The 21268-nt window shown below is 39.0% G+C and overlaps 1 protein-coding gene across 2 annotated transcripts in view; it reads right to left on the bottom strand.

Moving 5' to 3' along the window:
- Nucleotides 1–11764: 11764 nt before the first annotated feature.
- The window catches only part of nipsnap2 (nipsnap homolog 2), a 42858-nt gene continuing 33354 nt past the window's right edge, over nt 11765–21268 (bottom strand). For both annotated transcript variants that reach the window (XM_041197946.1, XM_041197947.1), the window contains 3 exons: nt 20200–20294; nt 14817–14900; nt 11765–12750 (listed from right to left, as the gene is read on the bottom strand). In XM_041197946.1, coding sequence (XP_041053880.1) covers nt 12686–12750; nt 14817–14900; nt 20200–20294 — 244 coding nt within the window. In that variant the 3' untranslated portion in view covers nt 11765–12685. The remainder of the gene's footprint in view (nt 12751–14816; nt 14901–20199; nt 20295–21268) is intronic.

The raw sequence follows: 21268 nt of genomic DNA, 5'->3' as shown, positions 1-21268 counted from the left end.
TATTTAATCATGAAGTGAGGCACATTCTACCAGTCAAACTACAGAAGTGACTTGGTTGTACTGATTTGAAAGACCCTAACTCGTAGCCCATCTAAAAACTAAATATAGCTTTTGTACATGTGTCAGTTCATGGTGGCAGTCCTGCAGATGGCATGTATTACAATGAAGATCTTAACCAGCCAAGCTATACTTTGATTTTTGCTATATTTCTTAGTTTCCTAGCAACTACCCTTAATGCCCCACTAGAAAGTCTTTTATTGAACCTTAAATTCCTATCACAACAGCAACTATCTCGAATGATTGGAGCTTTCCCTTTTCTTTCCTACCTGGAGGATCATTCCAGATACGAACCATAGTATGTGAAGAAGCTCTTCCTGACATAAATGTTGAACTCGCCTTTTCCCACATTATACCAATGTTCCCTAGTCCTACAGTTATATTTTCACCCCAGTTTAGTGTTTTCTATTCCACTTAATACACCATTCCGTACGTTTCAGAAAAATGGCACTCTTCTTCATTGGCTGTCTTGCAAGAATGAAGATAGGTGTGGAAAAATTCAGTCATAAGTTAAAGTTATTCTTCTGTCAAAATGAGCTGCAAGCCTGGATTTTACACTTTGTATATTTGAACTAATTCTGATTAGTGGCCGTGTAGGTTGTCATTGCGATGACATCACCTCTGACTGAAAGAGAATGGGTAGAAAAAGTTACCTGGAAGAAATTAAAAAAGCTCTAGTAAGGGGAACGAAGGAAATCTACCTTAGGACTGTAAACCTTTTTTTTTTAAAGCAATTTCTTCTTTGAGTAATATTTTCCACATAGCCTTAGCAAATTTTGGTGCAGATTAAATTTACTGGCCATTTCACAGTGGATAGACCCAGTCGCCCAAAATGTAGCTGCACATTTGTGAGCTGGTACATGCAAATTAGATTAAATTAAGGGAATATGGTGGTGAAATGGGATTTCAGTGATGGCACAAATCAGGTAACCAGTCAACTGCATTACATCATGTTACAATCCCTGCAGAGACCGATAACTTTAAATAAGAAATTTGAATTCCCAATATCCAATTGAAAAGAATTTCGTGACAAGATTTCAAGTTAAGACTTTTACTGTAACAAACTCTATCAGCATAGACTAAACACCATGTGGGAAACAATTAATACTCTAAACTGCAGAAAAGATATCCTTCCTCTAACTTTTAACATGTGGAATTGCCATGCCACAGTTATTATCACTGCCTGCTCTTTAGAATTACAGCTTCTACAGGAACCAGTCTAACAGGTTTGCTTCACCATGTAGTAATATTGAATTACCATCAAAAGATGTTCTCAGATAAGTCCCGAATATCAGCAGTAAGAGACCACCTTCCCTCCCACATTCTACATGCTAGTCCACAGAAAGGCCTCTCCCTCTCTCTCTTCCCCCCCCCCCCCACCCCCCCCCTCTCTCTTCCCTCCCTCTCTCTTCTCTCTTCCCCCTCTCTCTCTCTCTCTCTTTCCCTTCCCCCCCCATCTCTTTTTCTCTTCCCACCCCTCCCACTCAACTTGCCTTTCCTTATTTACTGTCTTAAATGAACATATTTCCAATAAGAGGTAATCCGAATGCCTGGAGCTCAACCAAGTTATTCAAATTGTGCTAACTGTGGAAACCTGTTTGGAGTAGGGATTGTGTTTCAAAGGAAAATCCAGGGCGGTGGTTTACAAACAGCTTGGAAAATTGAAATCATAGAATGTTACAAAACAAAGACAGGCCATTCAGTTTATCAACTCCACAGCAACGTTTTTCTCCACATAAGCCCCTGTACCTAATCACATACTCCTGATTGCTCCCCATATTCTTTAATGCATCTTTCTTTCAAACAACAATCTAATTCGAAGAATTTATTTCAGCAGTAGTTTCTGGCAAGGAATTCCACACTTTGTGCAAAGACATTTTTGCTAACTTGCCAATTTTTCATGATTATCATTAAATTTGTCCCCCTTGCTACTATCACACCAAACAGTTGAAACAACCTTAACACTATTTACTGTACCATATCATCTGAAGACCTCATCAGATTTCCCTTAAACTTCTTGGCTGTAAGGAAAAACTCCCCACTTCTCAAATAAAAAGCAATACACAGACTAAATAAGGCATACTGCAAATTCAACATTACCTGCTTGCTTTTGTATTTGCTGCTAGAAAGTGCAAATGTTGCAAATATGAAATGAAAACATAGGTCAATCATAAAGAGAAAAGGTGTTAACAGTTTGTGTATAAGCCTTTACCGGAAAAGAAAACTGAAAGATAATCATAAGAGGCAAAAACAGATATTCCAAACACAGAGCAAAAATGAATACCTTAATACATACTTACAAATTAATTAATCCAATATTGATAGATGTTATAAAACATCATCTCTATGGGGTAGTGAAAAAGTATTAAAATAATGTTCATTGAAGGAAATCTGCTGTCCTTACCTGGTCTGGCCTACATGTGAGTCCAGACTCACAGCAATGTGGTTGACTCTTAAATGCCTCTGAACAAGGGCAATTAGGGGTGGGTAATAAATGCAGGCCTAGCCAGTGACACCTGCATCTCATGAATGAATTTTTTAAAATGTAGTTAAGAGGGTGAAATGACTGGGAAAAGGCCCACAGAAAGAATAAACTTGCATTTATCTAGCGTTTTCCACTTCCCAAAGGATTTCACAGCTAATTAATTACTTTTGAAATGTATTCACTGGTAACCACACAATGAGATAAAAGACCAGTTAATCTATTTTGGTTGCTATGAGATCTTTTGCGTCCAGCAGAGCAGTTAAGTGACGCAATATGTCATGCTAAAAGCAGGACTGTTAACAGTATCTATCAGTCGCCCAACTACAAGGAAGCGCCCATCTACAGGTGAGGCTTGAACCCAGAAACTTCTGACTCGAGCTGCAGGTGGGCAAGAGTTGGGTGGGAGGGGGTGTTGTGTGGGGGGTGCGGGTGAAGGAGATTGTTGATGCAGGCAGTCATAAATGTAAACAGGAAAATGCTGGAAATGCATAGTAGGATGGCCAGATCTGGAAAAAAGAAAATGACCAGTAGGCCAAATCCTGGTAGACTGTTCAGCAAGAGCCTTTTAGCCTCAGACAAAATGTTCATAAGTTGGCTCATCTACTGCAATTTTTCCAGTGTACCAATGGGGGAAGTAAGCACATGATCTGAAACATTCCAAAAATGCATTAAAATGAGTCAGTTCATAACTCCATGCTAGCTGTAACAAATATTTTATTTGGTCAGCACAGGGAGTTTCTGTCTTCAAGTGAATGAATTATCACAAGCTAATCAAACTAGGGCTTGACTCAACAAGATTTTATAGCTGTGAATTAACCTCATGGGTTTATTCCTAGACCTACTAGACTTGGCCTTTGATATGGACTTGACTTGCTTCACAATTAAAATTCAAATAGACTAAAGATACTGTTCATTAAATTTCTCTCTTCTAAACTGACAAAAAACTTATTCATTTTTGAGTCTTAAACATTTCTTCTGCCATTTCACAATTCAATGCTAGTTTTATTCTTAATTTAATGAAACAGCAAGATACAGATTCCAATATGGGAAATTCCATGTCTAGCTGAGCAGCCTATGGAAGGTACGTATTGAAATGAAGGGAAGAAAAATCAATTAACAAGTTGAGTTAGTGTTTCTTCATACCATATGGATATAGGCAGAGTTGTCAGTTATTTGCCTTGTCAGTCAATGAATGGTGTGAAAAGGGAATGCAGTCTCTGATGTTTATTATTGCTATCCTAAAGCTTAAACACAACAGCAATTCACCTATAGCTCTAACACTCCGCATACTAAAGCAATACATCACATTCCTCACTCAATACTTTACACAGTGCTCATATTGAAAGCATATTATGGTTCTAATCCTGTTTGCCTATAACTTTGCAAAACATAAGATGCAAGTTTTCCCCTTCCCAAAGCCTTTCTTTTATTGATTATCCACATTATAATATTTTTCCTCTAATTCCAATGGTGGATGTGATGAAGACATGTTAATGTGTATAATGTTGTTAGAATTTTTTTAAAAATAGAATTTTAGTGAGGGTCTGTTTCTAGGTGTGTCTGTGTGTGTCTTAATTGGATTAAAGACAGCTAGACTGGGTGCTTTGATGTATATTAGTTTTGAGATGTTAATTGGGTGAACAGTAAGGAGAACAGTAAAGTGTTCATTTGCATTTGTTGAATAAACCATTCAAGACTGCGGGTAAAATCTTGCCCCTAGCTAGAAGAAGCCAAACAATGTTTTTACTTTTTCAGCTTACTAGTAAAATTGGTGCTATGAAAGGGGTTTTATTGTTAGAAGAGCTAAAGTTCGAAAGACCTACTGATACTATGGAAAATTTACATTCAAAGAGAGCTAGGTATATAAAAAAGGGAGTTGGTGTGTGTAAGGTAGAGGCATTTAAGACCTAACCAGCCTGTATGCCTCCAACCAACAAAGGAACCTCATCTGGAATTCCTAAGGTCAACTATGCTTTGCCTGGTGTCTGTTTAAAGTCTATGGGTTACTGTTGCCTTAGTGGAGATTTACCTGAAGGTGATTAATTTGAGGATTTGTTAAAAAGTTATTATAGTAGTAATTTGTAGCCATGTGTATGTGTTTAATTTGTTGTTAAATTAATAAATGTTTTAGTTTTATATAAAACCACGAGACTTGTTGGTCTTATTCCTACAGAATTCAAAGTCTGCAACTCAAAATTACAAATTGCAAAAATGGATGATGACAGTTGTTTCAAGTTTCCCTCTGGAATTTGAACAACTTAGTCTTTACCATTGGCTGTGTCATAATAATGAGGCTCTTGAGGGATATATTTGTAATTCCTTGACTGGATTGGAATTGGTGAATCTTAAGGCTATGAGTACAAGAAGCACTTTGAATTCAGAAGCTGGTGAGGTTTTTTAGGACTAATGAGACTGCAATAATGGCTGTATCCATGGCTAAATTTTTTTTGGAAGTGGAAGATATAACTTGTGTTGCAAAAAGTAACCAAGAGTAAGTTAACAAACTTGGTGGATAAATTACAATTGGGGTTACCTGCAGGGGCTAGGAAATCAGACAACATTGATGTGATAGCACAGCATTTGAAATTGGAAGGAATGAATACCTGAGAGACAGAGTGCTCCAAGGGGTGGTTCATTGGAATGGGTTCAAATTCAGTTGCAAATGAAAACAGTTGAATTGGAAGAAAAGGAAGGTGAAAGGGCATTCAAAACAGAACAGGTAAGGCAGGAGAGAGAAAGAAAACAAGAAAGGGAATTAGAAAGTGAAGATAGCAAGAGAGCAAAGGGGAAAAAATAATTCCACCTTGAAAATATTGACAGTCAAAAGACAGGTGCCTGGAGGTGAGGAAGGACTTGTCTCCAGAGTAGAACCCAGTTGTGGGGGGGCGGGGGGGTGGATGTTTAAATTTGTACAAGCTTTTCCAAAGTTTGAGGAAAAAGATATTGAAGCATTCTTTATTTCATTTGAGAATATAGCTAAGGAGATGAAATGACCACAGGAGAACTGGACATTATTGTTACAGTCCAGGTTGGTGGCAGAGCACAAGGTATATGCATCGCTATCTGAAAACGTATTGGTGAATTATGATGTAGTAAGAAAGGCTGTTCTGAGACCATATGAGTTGGTTCCTGAGGCATAAGGCAGAAATTTAGGAATATGAGAAAACAGTCTGGGCAAACTTATATTAAGTTTAAGAGAGGAAAACAAAGAAATTTTGACCGGTGAATACGGGCATTAAAAATTGAGACAACATATGCAGCTCTTTGAGAAGTAATTCTTTTGGAAGAGTTTAAAGATTCAATCCCTTCGGTAGTGAAAACTCGTGGAGGAACAGAGGGTTGATACTCTCTGGCAAGCAGTAGAGATAGCTGATGATTGAGTTAGTTCATTTTTTTCGTCACCTTTTAAATCGGAAAAGGATAGAAAGTGGGAAGGTGAAAGGAAGGTGGGTAGTCAGGGAAAAGAATGAGTAGTTGGAAATTCCCAGGAAGTTTTTGCTCACAATAAAAAGGAAGGTGAAGGTAGAAGTGACATTTGAAAAGTGAGGTGATTTTCATTGAAATAAAGCAGGGCACATGAAGCCAGTGTGTTGGAAATTGCAGGGGAAATCTGTTGGAATTTTTGGGGTGCAGAAACATTCTGGAAGTAAAAGTACTGTGGGTTCTAAGGTTCAGACACAGGAGAAACCAATGGTTTGTGTACAGGTAAAATAGGGAGAATCAGTGATCGGTAAAGAAGTGGGAACGTGTCCACAGTTTACCCAAGAGAATTCTGAGGAGCAGATTGTAGAAATGTTTAAAGACTTTGAGTGAAGGGAAAGTGTTTCCATGTGTACAGGGTGGAGTAGGTAAAGACGTTAAAATTTTAAGAGACATGGGCTAGTCAATCTTTAATGTTGTGGGATAGTAATATTTGTTGTTCAGAGGGAGTATTGCAGGAGCAGGTGATAATAAGTGGGGTTCATGGAGATGAACTGTGGAAGGTAAAGTTAAAGAGCAAGTGGAAAGCTGGTTAAGTTATTGTTGGAGTAGTAGAAAAAATGCTCATTGCATGGGTTCAATTTATTCTAGATAATGATATAGCTGGATCACAAATGTGGGTGATGCCTCTGGTAGTTGAACAGCCTGTAGAAGTGTTTTCAACAGAGATGTTACAGAAGGAGCATCCTGGATTATTTCCTGATTGTGTGATAATGAGAGCAAAAGCTCATCAGGAAGAAGAAGATAAACAAGAAGGGCAGGCAATTCAAAGGCAGGAAGAAGGTGTTGAAATCCAATTAGCAGGCACTGTGTTTGGTAACATCGTTCAGGAAGAGACAGGAGAGGACAATTCAGCTGAAGTGTTTAACTCGAGGTTAGTGGATTACAAAAAATTTTCAATTAGAACAGTTATATCAAAAAGCTTACTCAAATATAGGCAAACACAGGTATTCCAGTATGTTATTACCTCAGGGAGGTATCTTAATGAGAAAATGGAGGCTGGATCATGATTCAGCAAATGAAAGCTGGAGGGAGGCGCATCAGATTTTTTATCCCATTAGGTTATAGAAATTAGATTCTGAGAATTGCTCATGAAATTCCAATGGGTGGATATTTAGGAATTAGAAAATCACAGGAAAAGATACTGAGGTTTTTTTGGCCAGGATTGCATAGGAATGTAGAACATGTAACACATATCAGGTTATAGGGAAAACCACAAGCAATGATCAAACCAGCACCTTTAATCCCAAATACAGCATTTGAAGAACCTTAAACTAGGGTCATGATTGATTGTGTAGAACCCCTTCCTAAGACAAAAAGTGGAAATCAGTATTTACTGACAATAATGAATGTGTCTACCAGGTTTCCTGAAACAATATCTTTAAGAAATATTACAACTCAGAAGGTTGTGGAAGAGTTGACTAAATTTTTTATTAGATATGGTTTACCTAAGGATCAGTGTTCAAATTTCATGTCACAGCTATTTAAGGAAGTAACGAACAGTTTGAGGATAAAATTATTTAGGTCAACAGCTTCTCATCCAGAGTCACAAGGGGCTTTGGAAAGATGGAATCAAACTTTAAAAACTATGATGACAGCATACTGTCAGGGTTATCCACAGGATTGGGATAGAGGAATTCCATTCTTGTTATTTGCTATTAGAAATGCTCCTAATGCATTGACTGCTTTTAGCCCTTTTAAACTAGTTTATGGTCATGAAGTAAGGGGACCACTGAAATTGATTTATGAGAAATTGGTGGGTCAAAATCCTTTCTAGTCCTATCAATGTTGTTGGTACCAATATGGACAGTGACAAATGGATCCCTCCCCTCCCACTCCAAGTTCCTCTTCAGTCCTGAGATGTCCTTAACCCTTGCACTGGGCAGGCAACATAGCCTTTGGGACTCATGCTCACAGCTGCAGAGGACAATATCCCCTTAATTATACTGTCCCCTACTACTACTTTCAATTCGCTTATCCTCCCTGCAGTCCCCACTCTCGATCTCACAGCTTGCAAGAACCTCAACTGTTGGGACAATTGTAGGGGTTGAGACTCCTCAAAAGCCACCCTCTAAACCTGCCTTACCCATACCTACCTCACTTGCAGTCACACCTTCCTGTCCCAGACCACAGACCAAATTTGAATTACCGCCTCCTGGAGATTCCAGTTAACTTTCCCCCTCCCTCATGTGGCGCAACATCTGAAGCTCAGACTCCAGCTCAACTCAGATCAGAAGTTCCTCGAGCTGCACACACATTTACTGCAGATGTTTGCTCTGGATCACCTTGGTGTCCAGCAGCACCCACATGCTGCAGCAGCATCACATCACCATCGTATTTTATTTTATTTATTAATTAATTAATTACTCTAGTATCCCTGCTCTTTACACTTGAATACCCTGTTCATTACAGTTTATTGTAATTATTTTTTTTAATACAGCATCATGATAAACACCAGCTGTGTTCACTCAGACCCCCAAAATTACTTTAGGTTTAAAACGGCGCTCCCAATAACTTGCTGACACAGAAGCACATTATATGTTGCAGTTTGCATCCTGCCATACTAAATTGTCCCGTTATTCCACTGTCAAGTTCCCAGCATATTTTGCACGATGCACTGGAAGTGTACAGGTTGACAGGAGGGATTTCCTATTTAAAAAGTCTGAACCGTAAATGAATCTTAAAGATGTATTAATTTTCATCATAAAAATGTTTAGAAGACAAATATATCTGAAGGGGGAAGGAGGTCTATGTACTATGTATACAGTTAGAGTCAGCTTTTCCCAAGGTCCTTAAGATGGTGCAGAGCAAGTAACAAATCAGATGTTGATCTTTTTAAGACAACTGAACTATGTTTAATTACATTGGTATTTTCTTCCTTAACACATTTTAGCTCAGGTAGACAAGATTATACAAACTCATTATGCACCTGTAGATAAGACTGCTTCTTCAGCAGGCCTGAAGAATAGATGTACTTCAGCAATGATTCTTTAGCCAAGCGCCATTCAGGTCAGGAATTTGCTAAGGATGATCGAGGATTTATTACTTATTTTACAAACAGTGCAACATTGCAAAGTGTCAGCCGTAGCTCAACTGATAGTGTTCTTGTCTGAGTCTGAAGATTGTAGGTTCGAGTTCCACTTCAGGGCTTGAAAATTCTAGGTTGACTCACTAATAAAACTGATGCAATATTACAGTGTCAGATGGATGAGATGTTAACTTGAGCAGCTATCTGCTATCTCAGATAGACCTAAAAGATCCTATGGCGCTATTTCAAAAAAGGAGGGGAGCTACCCTCTATACAGTCCAGTATTAATTCTTCAATCAACATCACAAAAACAAATTTAACTGGTGATCATCACATTCCTGTTTGTGGGACCTTGCTGCGTGTGAACTTGCAGATGTGTTTCCTACATTACAGCCAATAAAATATTTTGAGTGTTATCACTAAAGTGCTTTGGGACATTGAGGTTATGAAAAGTATTATAAGTGAAAGTCTTTCTTTCATTCGTATAATTACTCCACTTCTACTGGAGTACTGAACTGTTATTCAACAGAATAATTCCAACATATCAAACCTGGTTGTACCAGCTTAAAGAAGCTCCTTCCTTCATAAGGGAGTGGGAGTAAAAATGTGCAGAGTACAACATTCTTTCAAAACAATGACAGCAAGAATACAGTTCTAGCATTCCAATCACCAATTTTGTATAAAGTTTTTTTTCCAAACGATGCCCTTCTGAGTGTGATTATTTTACCTTGATGACACCATGCTATTCATAGATTGGCTACACAGTTAACTTTGTGCTATTTAAACTGAATGATTAGCTTAGAAAACAGGGAGAAATTGAAGCAGTAGTGGGTGATCGCTACAGGACAATAGTAGGCAAGAGTAACTAGAACAATATAACATCTCTATGACTGCAGTCACTGAACCTGTGCAGCTCCAGCACAATCTACAGCAGACACCCTCATAACAGAGAAGTTAATGAGCTATAGCTTCTGGCATGGAAGCTGTAACTTCTGCAGTGAACATGTTAAGCGTCTGGGTTGACAGGCTCCTCTGGCCTCCAATCTATACTGAAATACAGAAAAATATTGCTGAAGGCCTCCAAGGTTTGATTGGTGCCACAGTATTTGGAAGCTTACCTCTTGATTAGAGGAAAATCAGATCCAGGGCCCACTATTCATGGGCTGGCAGGTGTACTCTCAAGATAGTTGCTTATGTGTCCTATCACCTCCTGTGTATCACCTCAGATGCCAACATATATGGGATAAAGCAGCCAGGGGAGGCTGACATTGCAGCTGCACAGTAACAAAAGCTGCTGCAAGGTATTTGCACATTAGCTGCCTTGAAAATCACCTCAATTCCCAATTTTTTTCTATTTCTCTGTTGGGTAATCACCTTCTGGACCATGTTTTCCAGAAATTCTTCCTTCTCATATATAGAGCAGGTGGTCCTGCATTATAATCTTGACACTCCATGCCTGTGCATTCTCTTGAATACACTGCATACCCATGAAATCTAACAATATGCTGCATCCATTACTAGCCCAACTTCTAATGCTGGCATTTCTAAGACACTCTAGACTTTCAAACTAATTTTCACGTACCCCTTATCTTGCAGTTTCAGGTCCACTCTGTCAAAGCATTTTCTTCGCAGCAAAAAGTTAGTACTTCAGCCAAAAACTGTCAGTATCTCATTTAATTAGCCCTCTTGCAACTCAAGAAACCTCTTGATCGTACAAAGTTATTTTACAGCTAGAGGACTACATGTTGACTTATGAATCCCATTTTCTAAACCACTCATCCAATTCAAATTATACCAAGTTAACTTTTCAGCCAATCTGTTGGCAGCGAGGGGGTCATCAATTTAAAATAGGCCACACTGTCAGAATGGTGGTTTTATACTATTCCTTTCCATTAAATTGTTGCAGCATGGTACTTTGTCATAAGGAGCAGATGATGTAGAGACCACTGCATCTTTTAAAGGAAGAGGAGAAACACATTGAAACAGGAGAAGATACCAGTCTATGGGAAAGTTCAGGGCAGCAAGATGAGTTTAGAATTTCTCCAACAAAGATTCAAATGTCTTGGAGCAAAAAGGCCTCCTTCTGTGATGTAAATTATGTTTATATTTTTCATTTAAACAATCCTTACAATCACTACCAATCTTTTTTGTGTTGTGGCTTCTCACCTGGTAAGAAAGATGGACTCTGAGGCACTGAGACCGTTCACATAAACCACGTTGCCCCAGCTATCAGATGACAAACCCAACACCCACTCTATCTTTGTCAACTCATTAAGTGGGTATCATTGCTTTTAACTTGCTAGCTTTTGAAAGCTATAGGACTTCTTGGAATCCAGACACCAAACAGAGAGTAGCTTTTCTTTTCGGGCCATATTATTCGAATCATACTCATTTTTCCTTGCATCAGCTGCTAACATACTTTTTACACGTAGATATGTGCATTTTGAACCTGTTAGTTTACTTTGTTCCCTCTATTCCACATTTAATTTTTCTGATAAAGTAATCATTATTCACTTTTTACATACAAATGAGTTCTCAGATTTCATATTTAAAAATAGTACGGTAAGCTTACTTGGAAGGATTTGACAATTTCCAGTTTCTCCACAACAAGGATATTGTGAATGATTTACTAACAGATATTAGAGTGCAAATATATTTACTAAACTTTATGTTTGCTCACTTCACAAAATGAATAGGCAATATAAAGACAAATGTTGCAAATCAAGTTTATTACAGCCCTCAGACTGTACTGGGTATTGTAGCCTGACAGTTGACCAATGACTTAGAAACAGATTTCTTTCATTAATTAGATTTACTTAATTACTGTAAATCCTAGAAACTATACATAATAGTGCCATTTTAAAAAATAAGCACACGACAAAACAGTTCTAAAAAATGTCATTGTAAGCTTACAATTTTGTACAGTGATTTCACATGCATCACTTACAGCAGTATAAAGCAACCCAAAAGAACACAAATAACCTATTGTATCATACACAGCTGAATCCCTAATATCTTGAGAAACAGCATAGGAGTACTATTTTTTTCCCCACAAAAACAAATATTTTGTCTTAAAAAGTAATTCCCTGACTAACCGCATTAGAAACTGTGACAACTGACGAGTCCCTTATTAAACGGGGATCGTAAACGTTTTGGGGAGGGAATTCTGATTGCTCCTTTTTGCAAGATCCAGGCATAAATTGTCATGATGTTGCTCAATGGGAGACATACACACACACACATACACAAAAAACTTTAAATTTACTGCCTTCAAAATCATTCCACTGGGTCATGAGTGGAACAGATAAAAGAAGATGCCGCCATGAGTGGTTCAGTCCAAAGGTGGAGGTGGACAGTGCAACAGAAATAGGACAATAAAACCGAAGATAAACATTCAGGATTTTACACATCTAACATTATAATTTTACTTAGTGCTTCCGAAAGAAAATGTCACTATTAATAACTGACAATTAGAAGTGTTTCTGTAAATTCAATAAAAGACTTTGAAGTTAAAATACTTATTTAAATCATTACAAGTACAGACTCATGTCAGTAATCCGTTAGCTTTTTCCTCATGTATTAAGACAAAACACAGGTCATTCATTTTTTTTTTAAAAGGCGTTACAAGTTGAGCTCTACTGAAGTGGTGAAATCTTCAGTGGAATCATAATCCTGGAATCCATGCGCTGAATGAGTGGCACTGTGCAAAAAAAAAAAGCACCTATAATTAATTTCTAAAACAAAAACAGAATTACCTGGAAAAACTCAGCAGGTCTGGCAGCATCGGCGGAGAAGAAAAGAGTTGACGTTTCGAGTCCTCATGACCCTTCGACAGAACTTGAGTTCGAGTCCAAGAAAGAGTTGAAATATAAGCTGGTTTAAGGTGTGTGGCGGGGGGGCGGAGAGAGAGAGAGAGAGAGAAGTGGAGGGGGGTGTTGTTGTGGGGACAAACAAGCAGTGATAGAAGCAGATCACCAAAAGATGTCAACAACAATAGAACACATAGGTGTTAAAGTTGGTGATATTATCTAAACGAATGTGCTAATTAAGAATGAATGGTAGGGCACTCAAGGTATAGCTCTAGTGGGGATGGGGAGAGCATAAAAGGTTTTAAGATATTTAAAAATAATGGAAATAGGTGGGCAAAGAAAAATCTATATAATTTATTGGAAAAAAAAAGGGAAGGGGGAAACAGAAAGGGGGTGGGGATGGGGGAGGGAGCTCACGACCTAAAGTTTTTGAATTCAATATTCAGTCCGGAAGGCTGTAAAGTGCCTAGTCGGAAGATGAGGTGTTGTTCCTCCAGTTTGCGTTGGGCTTCACTGGAACAATGCAGCAAGCCAAGGACAGACATGTGGGCAAGAGAGCAGGGTGGAGTGTTAAAATGGCAAGCGACAGGGAGGTTTGGGTCATTCTTGCGGACAGACCGCAGGTGTTCTGCAAAGCGGTCGCCCAGTTTACATTTGGTCTCTTTTTTTTTGTTATAATTAATTTCTGTCTATCTTTGAAAACACAACTTGCCTTATTATTGTGCATCAAAATCTGAATATTGCTAGCCACAATTCTGGTATTAACTAGAGATACTTCTGTAAGTGAACATTTGAACTATTTTTTTTTAAAACAGCAAAACTTGTTTGACTATTTGGAAGATAGATTCAATGAAAAGCATTCAGAATATGCTGACTTTATGTAAATATGATGTGGAAATACAACACTAAAATCCTCCATCAATTCCAATCAAAGTTAATTTCAATTTTAAACTAGTGTTGCATAAATGCAACTGCACATTTTACTATCCTTGCACTTCATTGAAAGCTGTGGCCATAAGCACATTTGAAAATTATTTGGACGCTATAAAAGCACGCTATTCAAGTCATTCATCCCATCACCAAGGAAAATCAAAGATAGGAGGGACATAACTTAAGATCAGTGCAGAAGTTTCTCCTGTTGGAGACAGGAGACTATGCTATTTAATGTTGTGACACAACAGTCCCTAAATCATAAGTAAAATATACTTAGAATCACTACTTATTAATCTTTACTGTCCTTTCCATATCCATCTATAATTTCTATCATGAATCAACCATATGCTATTTTGTCTCCAATCAATAAAGTTTGAACTGTGTTTTCTTCTGGATGCGAACTTGGACAAAACAATGAGCAAAATAAATAAATGAGAGAGTATAGAAAGTGTTAATGCTTTTCAGATATTATTACTGCTATCCCAAACAGCTCAAAGTGTGCAAAGAAAGTAAAAAACAAATCTTGGATCAATATTGTGAAAGCTTTGTTAATTGTACTTCTTGTAATTTCCATTCAACATAAGGGCTAACAAAATGAAGGTCGGCCTCAGTCATTGTTTAAAAACAATGTTAGATTTAAAGGGAGTACCACTCTAAACTCTGACTAGCAGCTTTGAGAGACATATGTCACTCAAACACATTCATTTCTCAGAAGTAAGCACTTTTGGCGGGGCGGGGGGTAGTTGCTGCACATCACTGATACGTGGGTCTGCAGGAGAGACTAAGAGCAAAGAAAGGATATCTTCCATATTCTGAATGCTAATCATGAAATATAAACATTCATCTCTCCTGCAGATCCACATACCAGTGACATGCTAAAGGCACTGTGGCACATATTACTGTCCTGGCTTGGGTCAGCACAGTTTGGGTACTGAAAGTGGGATCCTTTTAGCCTAGACAGCTCTTCTGGTCACTTGCTAAGCTTTAAAGACTTTACAGTACACTAATTATGCAATGAAAATACCTGTGTAATATACACATTCATCCCAGCCAGGCTTCTGCCATGCTGAATTTCGTGTCTCATCTCTTGACTGCAAGTCCTTGTAAGCTTTAAAAAATAGATTAATACAAGTTAAATAAATAATTAAGTTTGTAACTTTTATTATCAATTTTATATAAATTAAAAGCCATTTGAAATTTAGACAAACACCAAATTTTACAATCCAGAACTATAACATTAAGTAATAATTTCACTTTATAATACAAGTTGTCATCGTCAATCATATTTTGCCATTATTTAAGCATTGTATTACTAAAACAATCCACATAGTAAATTATGCACATTTACAATTCCAATTGCTTTTTTGTGGTATTTCATGGGGGAGAAGAGAAAAAGAGGCAGTGACTTATTGTTTGTGCTAAAGGCATGATAGATGTTATTGGAGAGTTATTGGACTGTGTGTGGTAGGCCAAACAGACAATGCGAGATAGCACCATAGCATGGTTTGAACTAAGACAAATCAACAGCTTTTCTGCTAAGTGAAAGTCAAGTTAATTTCACCTATGACTACATTGAGAATAATTTCATTATAAACCCTGATATTAAATTTGAAGGAGACAGTCAACATGATAAAATTAAGAAGAAAAGTACAAATGCTGGAAACTTAAACTAAAAACAGAAACTACTGGAAGAAAAAGAATAGACAGTCCACATTTGTAAACAGAAAAGGTTGTGATGTTTCATATGTGTTGCCTTCATCAGAACTAGAGACAGATAAACATGGATATTAGCAAAGTTGGAAAGAGAAAAAGAGAGGGAAAGGAACAAGGTGACACGGGCATAAGGTAGGGCTGGACAAACGATAAAAAAGTAGAATCTAGGTAAAAAGAAATTAGTTCAATGGGACAGGGACAGTCCTATTTATTTATCTAGGGAAGAGGTAGTAATGCCCTGTATGGGGTTCAGATCAATCAGAAACTGAGGAAGGACCTCAAGAAGAGATGCAATCGAAACAATCTGAAAAATGGTGGTTTGGTGTTCAATAGCAAAAGTTAATCGCAAGAAAGTTGATGTTCAGTATTTGCAAGGTAGAAGGACCTTCCACCGTATGACGGCATGTTCTTTGTTAACAGTATTGATGATGTCAGAGTTGTAATTAGTGTCTGGTACTGTCATTCATGTACAAAAATAATTTCCCAGCATGCAAGGCACCCAATGTTCACCAATGTAAAGGCACAGACATTGGTCAATAGATCATTGAAACAATCTACAGAGTGTGCATTAGTGGTAAATAAAGCTCAGAGGATCATGAATTATATTGTACATGGAACAGAACACAAATCACAAGGTGTGTTACTGAAACTGTGCAGGACACTGGTTTTTCTCCATCTGTCTCAGTTCTGGTCACCATATTGCATGAAGACCATGTCACTTTAGGAGTTGTATTGCAAAAGTTGCATCCCTTTGATACTTAGCTTCAGATAGTTAACTTACAAGAACTGACAAATGGTAAACAAAGGAGATTTTTTTGAAGCGTTCAAAATCCTTAAGGGTAACAAGCAGAATCCAGAAAATATGTTCATCATGGAAATTAAATACATGAGGGGCTATGGACTGCAGCTCAGAAGAGGGATGCTGAATGAACAGATTAATTGTAACTATCTAATACACAGTGGTGAACATTTTATAATGGACTACATACGGAGGCAATTACGTAATTTTAAAGAACTGGATGTGCAAGAAAATCATAGGAAATGAATTGTATACTTTGTTTCCATATCCTGGGGCCATCAGATGGATCAAAATGGCCTTTACTCATCCCCTACATTCCCATGATGTATCTAACAACTATTCCATAGACATTAAAGCAATTATTCTGTTTGGTAGAGTTCCTGACCAGAGTAAATAGCATGCAAATTATTAAGTGTCCATTTTCTGAAGTCCCTAAAGATGTGCATCCTCTTAGTGAAGGTGCAAACTTCCCTAAGGTATTACAAATTCACTTTTTTTTGTAAGCAGCCAATGGGCAGTAAAGGGGGAGGTGATGGCGGACTGATATTGTCACTGGACTAGTAATGCTCTGGGGACCCAGGTATCCTGCCATAGCAGATGGTGGAATTTGAATTCAATAAAATCTGGAATTAAACGTCTAATGATGACCATGAAATCATTGTCGATTGTTGTAAAAACCCATCTGGTGCACTGATGCCCTTTAGGGAAGGAAATCTGCTGTTCTTACCTGGTCTGGCCTACATGAGACTCCAGACCCACAGCAATGCGGCTGACTGTTAAACGTGCTCTGAAATGGCCTCGCAAGCCACTCAGTTGTATCAAACCACTATGAAGTCTCAATAATGGAATGAAACCAGACGGACCACTGGGCACCGACCCAGGCACTGGAAATGACAACGGCAAACTCAGCCCTGTCGATCCTGCAGAGTCCTCCTTACTAACATCTGGGGGCTAGTGCCAAAATTGGAAGAGCTGTCTCACAGACTAGTCAAGCAACAGCCTGACATAGTCATCCTCACAGAATCATATCTTACAGATAATATCCCAGGCACCACCCAGCAGAGGTGGTGGCACAGTGGTATACACTTGGGAGGGAGTTGCCCTGGGAGTCCTCAACATTGACTCCGGACCCCATGAAGTCATGGCATCAGGTCAAACATGGGCAAGGAAATCTCCTGCTGATTTCTACATACTGCCCTCCCTCAGCTGATGAATCAGTGCTCCTCCATGTTGAGCACTACTTGGAGGAAGTACTGAAGGTTGCAAGGGTGCAGAATGTACTCAGGGTGGGGGACTTCAATGTCCATCACCAACAATGGCTCAGTGGCACCACTACGAGTTCTAAAGCATATGGCTGCTGGACTGGGTCTGCGGCAGATGGTGAGGGAACCAAGAGGGAAAAACACACGTGGCCTCATCCTCCCCAACCTGCCTGCCGCAGATGCATCTGTCCATGACAGTATCGGTAGGAGTGACCATCGCACAGTTGCTGTGGAGATGAAGACACACCCTCACATTAAGGATACCCTCCATCATGTTGTGTGGCACTAGATTTCAAACAGATCTAGCAAGTCAAGACTGGGCATCCATGAGGCTCTGTGCACAATCAGCAGTAGCAGAATTGAATTCTAAAATAATCTGTAACCTCATGGCCCAGCATATCCCCCACTCTACCATTACAATCAAGCCAAGGGATCAACCCTAGTTCAATGAAGAGTACAGGAGGGCACACCAGGAGCAGCAACAGGCATAGCTAAAAATGAGGTGTCAACCTCGTGTAGCTATAACACAGGAATACTTGCATGTCAAGCAGCATAAGCAGTAAGTGATAAAGCTAAGCGATCCCACAACCAACAGATCAGATCTAAACTCTGCAGTCCTGCCACTTCCAGTTGTGAATGGTGGTGGACAACTGAACAACTCATTCGAGGAGGGGGCTCCAAAAATATCCCCATCCTCAATGATGGGGGAGACCAGCACATCAGTGCAAAAAATAAGGCTGAAGCATTTGCTACCTCAGCCAAAAGTGCTGAGTGCATGATCCATCTAGGCCTCCTCCGGAGGTCCCCAGTATCACAAATGACAGTTTTCAGCCAAGTCGATTCACTCTACGTGTTATCAAGAAACAGCTGAAGGCACTGGAAACTGCAATGGCTATGGACCCTGACAATATTCCGGCAACAGTACTGAAGAACTGTGCTCCAGAACTTGCTGTGCCTGTAGCCAAGCTGTTCCAGTTAGGCTACAACACTGGCATCTACTCAGCTATGTGGAAAATTGCCTAGGTATATCCTGTACACAAAAAGCAGGACAAATCCAACCCGGCCAATTACCGCTCCATCAGTCTACTCACAATCATCAGTAAAGTAATAGAAGGGTTCATCAACAATGCTAACGAGTGGCATTTGCTGAGCAAGTTTGGGTTCTGCCAGGGCCACTCAGCTCCTGACCTCATTACATGCTTGGTTCAAAAATAGGTAAAAGAGCTGAACTCCCGAGGTGAGGTGAGAGTGACGGACCTTGACATCAAGGCCACATTTGACCGAGTGTGGCATCAAGGAGCCCTAGCAAAAGTGGAGTCAATGGGAATCAGGGGGAAAGCTCTCCACTGGTTGGAGTTATACCCAGCACAAAGGAACATGGTTGTGGTTGTTGGAGGTGAGTCATCTCAGTTCCCGAATATCATTGCAGGAGTTCCTCACATAGTGTCCTCAGCCTAACCATCTTCAGCTGCTCCATCAATGACGTTCCTTCCATCATGAGGTCAGAAGTGGGGGTGTTCTCTGATGATTGCACAAGTTTCAGCACCATTCACAACTCAAAATCTGAACCACTGCATGTCCAAAACTGGACAATATCCAGGCTTGGGCTGACAAGTGGCAAGTAACATTCATGCCACACAAGTGCCAGGCAATGACCATCTCCAATAAAACAAATTTTAACCATTGCCCCTTGACATTTAATGGCATTACCATCACTGAATCCCTCACTATCAACATCCTAGGGGTTACCATTGACCAGAAACTAAACCGGGCCAGCCATGTAAACATTGTGGCGACAAGAGCGGATCAGAGGCTAGGAATCCTGTGATGAGTAACTCATCTCCTGACTCCCAAAAGCCTGTCCACCATCTACAAGGTACAAGTCAGGGGTGTGATGGAATACTCCGCACTTGCCTGGATGAGTGCCGCTTCTATAACACTCGAAGGTTGACACCATCCAGGGCAAAGCTGCCCACTTGATTGGCATCATATCCACAAACATTCACTTCTTCCACTACTGACGCACAGTTGCAGCAGTGTGTACCATCTACAAGAGGAACTCACCAAGGTACGCAACACCTACCAAACCCACGATCACTACCATCTAGAAGGACAAGGAGCAGCAGATAGATGGGAACACTATCACCTGGAAGCTCCCTTCCAATTCACTCACCATCCTGACTTGGAAATATATCACCGTTCCATCACTGTTGCTAGCCCAAAATCCTGGAACTCCCTTCCTAATAGCACTGTGGGTGTACCTACAGCACATGGGCTGCAGCAGTTCAAGAAGGCTCTCACCAACACCTTCTCAAGGGCAACTAGGGATGGGCAATAAATGCTGGCTCAGCCAATGAAGCCCACATCTCATGAATGAGTAATAAAAAAAATTTTTAAATTTGTATTATACTAGCAACACTCAAGTCATTTCTATAATATTGCAGTCTAATACTGTATTACATTTACTATTAAAACATGATTACTACATGAAAGTAGATCTCATTCATTTTTAGATTATTTTCTTCAGGAAGATGGGATATATTTAACATCCAAACTCAGACAACTAAGCACAACAGGCCAGGAAAAGTGCAAAGGAATATGATAGCAGTAACTGATCGATAGACTTTACTTACCCCAAAGGTGATGCACTGTGTACAACTCGCCAATCTGAGAGAAGAAGCCACCAACTGCTTCATTGTTCTCCTGTCGATATCGGATAGCACGAGCCCTGCGAAAATTAAATGAATCAAAACTAAATTTAAAAAATGGATAATTTACTAATTTCAAGCAGTAGGGCATTAGAACTTATTCTTGGATTGTGTTTTTAATTTTGTGAAAATGACTCAAAGTTGAAATTTGATTCACCCAAAATTCAAATGTGAAGTGGAAACTGATTACATAAAATTTCAAGTTATTCAACATGCAGTTTTCATAATTAGTTTGGTTTTGCACAAATTAAAGTTTGAGTTTGATTGCTTTGCACTAATAACACTTTACACAAACACTTACAGTATTTTAATTCTGAATGGAGACTGGCTCAGAAACTCAATGACTTTTCACCCAACCAAAATCCTCAAACATAAAAGCAGCTGCAACATTAAATTTTTCAACTGTTAAAACACAATTTTCAACTTTGAAGTATACTTCACAGATTCATGGACACCAAATTAAATGGGCACAAATACTTAGAGCATATTCACAATATGAATACTCGGGCGTCATGGACAACTGGAATAACATTGAAGCAGGTTATATTTATAGTCATGTCAATTTTGTTTTGAAAAGAAAAGCATTGCTACACCAAGATAAATGATACAATTAATTAGTTGGTTTTGGTATCCAATCCTGTTGGCTTTCAAAATGTCAATTTTAAACATTTACACAAAGTAAATAAGAGGTACAGTTAAGATGATGTTTATAGTACTGGAATAGCAACATATAATGATACAGCACATCATACTCTGACGGCTCTTTAGAAGAGATAGCCCCGCTCTTTAACTCATTTCTCATAGCCCTGCAAGTGTTTTTGCTTCAAACATTGATCCAATTTCTTCTTTAAAGTTATAGTCATAGAGTTATACAGCACAGAAACAGGCCCTTCAGCCCATCGTATCCATGCCAGCCATCAAGCACCTATCTATTCTAATCCCATTTTCCAGCACTTGGCTCATAGCCCTGTATGTTATGGGGTTTCAAGTGCTC

The sequence above is a fragment of the Carcharodon carcharias genome, chromosome 10 (genome assembly GCF_017639515.1).
Source record: "Carcharodon carcharias isolate sCarCar2 chromosome 10, sCarCar2.pri, whole genome shotgun sequence".
NCBI lineage: Eukaryota > Metazoa > Chordata > Chondrichthyes > Lamniformes > Lamnidae > Carcharodon > Carcharodon carcharias.
Note: the sequence above shows the minus strand (reverse complement) of the source record. Positions and strands in the feature narration are given on the sequence as shown.